This window comes from Limulus polyphemus, unplaced genomic scaffold (genome assembly GCF_000517525.1).
Source record: "Limulus polyphemus unplaced genomic scaffold, Limulus_polyphemus-2.1.2 Scaffold283, whole genome shotgun sequence".
NCBI lineage: Eukaryota > Metazoa > Arthropoda > Merostomata > Xiphosura > Limulidae > Limulus > Limulus polyphemus.
The window spans coordinates 198,079-205,826 of record NW_013665893.1 but is presented as its reverse complement, the minus strand read 5'-3'; the positions used below and the strand labels follow the sequence as shown (position 1 = coordinate 205,826).

Below are 7,748 nucleotides of genomic sequence, written 5' to 3'. Positions count from 1 at the left end.
CAATACATATTTAGCAGTATAAGCTACGCATGTTGTTAAATATAAATGTAATCTAAACAAACGTCGATAATAAAATTAATATATAATAACAAATTCGTTACAGAGCACTACACTGTGCAAGACTTAAGCTACTAACTAGAACTAAACCGTATATAATTATGAATTTTTGTTCAAATGATATAGGATTGTAGGTCACTGTATCATGAGACTATTATTTGGAGATATATACTTATAAGAATCTAGTTGATTAGGTCTTTCCAACACAATTGGCTAATCACCAACACAGTAATACAAGAACGCTGTTTTCCGAAAATTCGGTTCCCCTGATGGATCAGCTGTAAGTTTACGTACTTACAACGCTAAAGTTCGTGTTTCGATTCCCCGCGGTGGCTACAGAGTAGATAGTCTATTGTATAGCTTTGTGCTGAAACAAGCGAATCGAAAATACAGATAACTTACGGTAAATGCAACCCTTACCCATATCAGTTTTATTGGTCAGGGATAAATATTAGCGAATTTCGAAGTTTTGGCTATAGACCTCATAGAGTCTTTCCCGAAACACTCATGAAAACGTTCTGTTTAGATGTGACGATAATTGTGAGTCGTTTTGACTTGTGCAACCCTTTGAAGTGGACATTGAAAAACTCGGTGAGTTTCATACTAGTTAGGAAATACACTACCATAAGGAGAAACATTCTTTTTTTTTCTGTTTCAGCACGTTCGACAAATATGATGCTTCTAAGTACCCTCTAACTGAATATACTTTTATCAATGTAAAGTCTTCCTGAATGATAAATCAACCATTGACAGTGTCAAATCCAAAACCTACAGAGAAAAAAAACATATCATGTATATACACAGCATTGCATATAATTATAACAAAAGAGAAAAATATTATACGTTACTCACAACTAGCATGGTTGTCTTTGATATATACATGCAATATAAATTTTGAGATAAATATGTATTATAAACATTTTGGCTAAATGATAATGATGTTACCTACTTTACACAATTTAATTTCTAAGAAATATTTTTTTTTTAGTTAACTGTGTGTACAATGTTCCCAGGGTTTCTGACACAAAAATCTGGGATTCGATTCCCTGTAGTAGACACATTGCAGAATAGCCCACTGTGTAGCTTTGCGCTTACCAAAATAACCAATCTGAATGTTTTGTTTTCACTGTTGCTATTCTAGTAACCGACAAAGGTACGAGTCTCAGTTTATTGTTGCATGAGTATCTCGCATTCGTGTAAATTAAATTTCCTATTTCACAAAAGGTTTTATCCGTTGTACAGAGTAAAATTTTTGTTTATTTTGTTCACAACGTTTCAACATATTTGTTAGATATTCAGTTCCTATTAACAAGCTAAATCAATTAGTTAACAAGGATGTGCATCTGACAGAATTTCTAATCTTTCGTAGCTTTTAGGAAATTTTCCACTACGAGCGGTTCCGGTTATTGACGGTTTATTTACCAACAATCCCTTCGTCCCGGATCATCCAAGACGTCTTCTTGCGAGCGGGAACTTCCGACGAATTCCTCTAATTATTGGCGTTAACAAAGATGAAGGAGCTACTTTGACAGGGAGTAATTTTAAAATTTTTAGTATTTGCATCAAAAAGTAGCCTCTTGTACGCTATTCTAAATCATAAATTTCGCGATTTTTTTATCCAATTGTCTTATGAAGTTTTTACTAAGATATTCTAACGCCAGCGCGAACGTGAATATAATATCGTCAAGACTTATGAGCAAGTCTTTCTTGAACGATGAGGTTAATTGAGTTTCAGTTGCTAAGCTCTTCATTGGGGTTATTATTTAATTAAACTGGAAACCATAAACATTACTAAAGGGGACGAGGGTATATGTAACACAATTTACTACGAACACCAATAGTGTAATAAAATGGGACGGGTGTAGCACAGAGGTAACCGTTTCCTGACTGTAAATCCGTGGTTTCACTATAAGAGTGACGATAAAATTCCACTATTCGGGTAACCCACGAGTTGGCGGTTGGTGCGAATGCCTTATTGCCTTTTCCTCTAGTCTATTAGTTCAAAATTGGGGACGGTTATGTGCAAGTAATCCTTTACATAGCTTTGCACTAGAATTCTAAAACAAACGAAAAACAAAAAAGCATTAAGTAACAGAAGATTTATTTTATCGATATGGTCAATTACAGCTTAATAAAATGATGCAAATTATACGTTACTCACAACTAGCATGGTTGTCTATTTTAATTGTTTTAGTAAACCTACCTTATGATAAAAATGTATTCTTCCGCATTGGCAAAAGCAAACCTTGAGCGGAAGCAATTTTTCATTAAACCATGAAATATTAGTACACTATAGACTTATATGTGTTAGACATATGTTTTTTTGTTTTCGTTTTTTCGTAACTGAAATTATTGGTCAATTATTAAGAGAGAGTATTAAGAGTCGAAGATTGTATACAGAACTTATCTTCACCTAACTAAAATTCGGTCTTTTAACCTTCATTTTTTTATTTCATTGATTTTTTTAAATATAAAATTTGATTTTACCTATAGTTCGGCTTATCGTAACAACAGTGTAATGTTCTTTTTAGGTTTATGCCTTTTCTATTTTCAAAGAATATTCTCATTGTCGTATCACACTTGAAAAATAATTTCTCAGTGTGTTCAAAAGCTTGTTGGTTAAATAGAATTAAATTATGTGTAAAGTAATTGATAGCCAGAAAATATTTAACCTGTTCGGTACAGTATTTTCTGTCCTTTCACGTACACTCTCGTAAAAAGTGTTAGATCCTAGGATAATTTGGGGTACGTAAGTATGAACTTTTGCTTTGTTATTCACAAATCTGTATAATTACAAGTCAATAAAATTATTGACCTTCATAGTTTGCTAACCTCTTTCGCGTAAATTAGGCATATTTTTTATGTTTTCAGCTGTAGAAATTTCACGTTTGCTAATTTAAAACGAAATCTTCATTTTGTACAGTTTTAAATTTTACATACATATCGGCCCCCCAGTGGCACAGCGGCATGTCTGCGGACTTACTACTCTAGAATAAGGGTTTCGATACCCGCAGTTGGTAGAGCACAGATAGCCCATTGTGTAGCTTTAATAACGGTTGGAGACGGCTTGAATGGGTAATGAAGAAAAAGTTTAATATAAGTTTAACATAACAGCAAATGTACAACGTTTCGACAAGGTTTTGTCATCATCAGGTCTCCAACCATTATTAGTCTCAAAGTGGGTTCCTCGTCATCGAAATTGTGTAGCTTTGTGCTTAATTACAAATAAATCATATGTATCGACATCTTTCGGACGTCATGTGAAATGTTTTTTTAACTGAATCTTTTGGAAGTATATATATATAAACGTTAGATGTTTAATCTTTTTGATTTATTGTTGTTGTTTTTTAGGAATAACAAGCGATTATTTGGCCCAATTTAAACAAAATCCAGATTATCTCCGTGGAAACCTTGTTCCCAACTTTATTCAAGCTGCGACAAATATCAATGCCAACTATGCTGTGATCGAGAGTGTAATGTTCCACTATTTCAATAGGATAAATGTTGCAAACGTCAGTCATGTTCTCCTGGCGATGTTAAATGTAAGTAGGAAAATATATAGTAAAACTATTTCAAAGTTAATCTAAAACCATAACACCAAATAATATGATATGCAACTAAAAAAAAAAGAAACAAACAAACAACTTAATACTAGGTAATTGAGTGTCATCTGTGTAGTTCATTAATACTAGGTTATTGAGTGTCATCTGTGTAATTCATTAATATTAGTGATTGAGTGTCATCTGTGTAGTTCATTAATACTAGGTAACTGAGTGTCATCTGTGTAGTTCATTAATATTGGTGATTGAGTGTCATCTGTGTAGTTCATTAATATTGGTGATTGAGTGTCATTTTGTAGTTCATTAATATTGGTGATTGAGTGTCATCTGTGTAGTTCATTAAGTATTACATTTAGTTTAGCTACATGTATACAATAGTATCATCATGTACTATGACAAGTGATTGTTTGAGTTCTATAAATACATCTATCTATCATGGTTAGTCTTCAAGACAATAGGTAAGAGCCAGGACCTTCCTGACTTTCAAAGAGGAACAAAATAGCATATTTAGTTTGTATTAATGGCAAAACTAATAAGGCTATCTGGTGCCGGCCCTAATTTTGAACCACTGGACCAAAGGGAAGGTAACCCTATCATTCATTATCCATGTTAAGATATTCGCTGTTACGCAAATAATGCACTCACCCACAACTTAAATTGTGGGAAATATTTTGGGGTATCATATAACTTCGAAATCCAAAGCTCTACCGCAGAGCCACCCCGCGCTCCAACAAAATAGTTCTTAGTCGTCTCGTTAGTGCAGTATGGCGACTTACAACCAGGTTAAAAACCATTTATCTTAGACACAACCAGGAAAACATGGCTTGATTAGAGATTAGAAGACAAACTGTGGACAATGAATGAGTGGAAACGTGTGAAGTGGTGTGTGGACTCACGTTTCACCCCTTTTCTGTATTAAATATATAGAAAATTTATATGATATAAAATACATTATGAATTCGACCTTGACTGAGTTGTTTCAAAAAGTGCAAACTGCTGGCGATATAGTCTATGTCACGTTAAGTCCAGGCTCTTATCTCGGTTAAAAGGTCTCCAAACCCACACTGGGAGAGGTTATAATAAATATCTTATTATATTTATATCTGCCTGTTCTTTTGTTTCTCTACAAATTTAGCCGTTTCTTAGTTCATGTAGTTCTCTCTTTTTTTATCTGCATCCCTATGTCTTGATCTATCAGTTTATCTCACTGTCATTTATATATGTATTTGCCACAGATGACAACGGATGCCTTATATGTGTCATGTACTGATCAAACAGCTAAAACCTACTCTCAACTGGGTATTCCAACTTACTTCTATGTATTTCAGTATCGTGGATCAAACAGCAACGCGCCAAGAAATCCAACTTTTGGTGAAGGTACGTTGAAGTTACCTTAAGTTTCAGACTTAATTATAGTAAAAAGTATAAGCATAATATCGCTAAAACAATGTAGTAAAACTGTAATGGAACAGGTAGTAGTAGTAGTAGTGATAGTTGGTAAAAAGACATTATTTTCAAATCATCTTTATTTATTGCGTGAAACTATCATAAGTGCTTTATGCGATTCTTAAGTTGTGGTCAAATTACTTAAACAAATAATATATAAATATATATGTTTCAATAACAACTTGTTGTAATTTATCATATCAATATGTTTCATTTGGCAGTTGTTTCCCACGGAGATGAACTCTTTTACCAATTTAATCTGCGAAGGGATGGAAAGCGCCTTCTGTCTGGCTTAGACTCAATTATAGAATCTCGTATGTTAACTTTATGGACTGATTTTGCTAAATATGGGTAAGAATTAAGATATATTTTTATAGTAAATGAAAACGTGACGTCTGCTCTTAAAATAATTTAACTTAATTTACTGTGTTCTCAAAGACAAAAAGAAACATAGGCGGGGACAAAATATCTTAGAACGAATTCAAATAAGGACGAGAATAAATCAATTATTTGATAGTTAACATTCGCAACTTACAGACACCTATTAATTTAATATTTTATTTTATATTTGTGCTTAAAAAATCCCAAAAGTGTCCTTTTAACACGTTTCATTTGTTTTTTCTTTTGTTTTCGTAGCTCTAATCTTGGCAGGCTCAATTTTTAAAGAAATTAGAACAATGCGCATTTAAATATCACGTTGCATTGGAACACAATTAAACACAGCCAAAACGTAAATCACCGTTTAAATTCATATTTAGACCTAATAATTAAGCCTAATAAAACTTTTATTCTAAGTTTCTTATACACACATAAAACCATTTGTTTCAACTTATTATTGGAGAATAATATCCAAATGTCCACGTATTGTTTTTAATCAAAATTATTTATCGATCTCTAAGCATGATACAGATATTCTAAAAATGTAATCAATAATATTTAACACCATACATTAAGTAAAACAGGTTCACTCAATAACAAAACCTAATGTTCTAAAAATGTAATCAATAATATTTAACACCATACATTAAGTAAAACTGGTTCACTCAATAACAAAACCTAATGTTCTAAAAATGTAATCAATAATATTTAACACCATACATTAAGTAAAACAGGTTCACTCAATAACAAAACCTAATGTTCTAAAAATGTAATCAATAATATTTAACACCATACATTAAGTAAAACTGGTTCACTCAATAACAAAACCTAATGTTCTAAAAATGTAATCAATAATATTTAACACCATACATTAAGTAAAACTGGTTCACTCAATAACAAAACCTAATGTATCTCCACAGGGTTTTAGTTTGGTAATTTTATATGTAAGTCTAGCAAGCCTTTTATTTATATTTATTTTTTGAACATTTATTATTTATATTTTGTCACGAGTGAAATGGGAACATTTGTACGTTCTCCTAACTGGAAAAAAAAATACTTGTTATTTTTATTTCTATGGGAAAATTGTTTTATAATATTGTACTATAATAAATGGTATTAAATTATATCCTATCAAGGAGAAAGATAGAAGTATTTTGCTATTACAAGATAGCATGGACATAATTCACTGTCTGTCTCTAGCTTTCAAAACAAAATGTATAAATGGCATGTTTTAAAACTTCGTGTGTGTATATATATATGTGTTGCACTAATGTGACATATTTTAAGAATTATGTTAGATAATGAGTTGTTACAATACTCTCATTAATAATGCATTTGGGAATTCCCATTATTATATTACCTCGTTTAATGATACCGACGGCGTTATCTGTTAGTAGTTTGTGTTTTTGTCTTTCTCAAAGCTTAATTAAATATAATGTATTCGTAAGTTTTCCTGAAAATATTGTTTCTGTTTAATTTGTTTCCTTTAATTTTTCTATTACTATGATTTTATCTATATAAATATTTTTTCCATAATATTTTCTGTTTTCCTTCAGGGAAACTCCCCATTTCCTAAACTATGAGTATCGTGATAAATGGCCTCACTATAGAGGTGACAATGGTCATTTTCTATTCTACTCAATCGGTCGTGATTTGAAAAAGGAGCACAACTATCGACAAACACAAGTCACCCTCTGGTTGCACCACCTACCATTACTCTCCAACTTAGCAACTGTATTGCCATCAAAGCTACCTCTTGTAGAAGACAAAGTAGAAGCAGTTTATAGCACGTTGGCCTGGGCGGTTGTAGCTGTTGTTGTGGCGCTTTTTAGTTTAGTTGTAGTACTTTTAGTTGTTCTGTACAATCAACGTCGGAGCCATAATTTTGAAATGAATTCGTTTGAAGAAACTTCTCAACAGTCTCCTGGCCCTCTAGTGGCACCAACATTATACTAAGTACATAAAATAAATTACTGAAAAGCTCAAATGTAAAAATATTGAAAATTAATCTTTGAAAGAATCTGATTTCAAAGGAATAGGAAAACATCCAATTTTATATGATATTTATTGCGAAATGCTCGTACAAATGCAAACATTTCATATCACTGGAATATTAAAAGAGCATTACCGAATCTATTTCGTTATTTTATAGTCTGTAATAGTAATACAGTCATGCATATAGGCATTGACTTTGAGACTCATTAAATTATCATGCTTTATCCTACACAGGCCAGAGGGTGTTTGTCTGACCCAGTAAAACAAAGCAGTGGTTACCAAGAATATTTCTATAAACGTTTTTAAAAAATT

At 32.1% G+C, this 7,748-nt stretch overlaps 2 protein-coding genes across 2 annotated transcripts in view; both read left to right on the top strand.

Moving 5' to 3' along the window:
- LOC111083027 (bile salt-activated lipase-like) overlaps positions 1-7,544 on the top strand; it is a 46,007-nt gene extending 38,463 nt beyond the window's left edge. Inside the window, exons 6-9 of the mRNA XM_022382838.1 lie at positions 3,409-3,599; positions 4,853-4,994; positions 5,285-5,414; positions 6,998-7,544. Coding sequence (XP_022238546.1) covers positions 3,409-3,414 — 6 coding nt within the window. The 3' untranslated portion in view covers positions 3,415-3,599; positions 4,853-4,994; positions 5,285-5,414; positions 6,998-7,544. The remainder of the gene's footprint in view (positions 1-3,408; positions 3,600-4,852; positions 4,995-5,284; positions 5,415-6,997) is intronic.
- LOC106457026 (liver carboxylesterase 1-like) lies at positions 4,853-7,397 on the top strand. Its single transcript, XM_022382835.1, has 3 exons — positions 4,853-4,994; positions 5,285-5,414; positions 6,998-7,397. Exons 1-3 carry the CDS (start codon positions 4,853-4,855, stop codon positions 7,395-7,397), a joined length of 672 nt encoding a protein of 223 aa, XP_022238543.1.
- Positions 7,545-7,748: the final 204 nt, after the last annotated feature.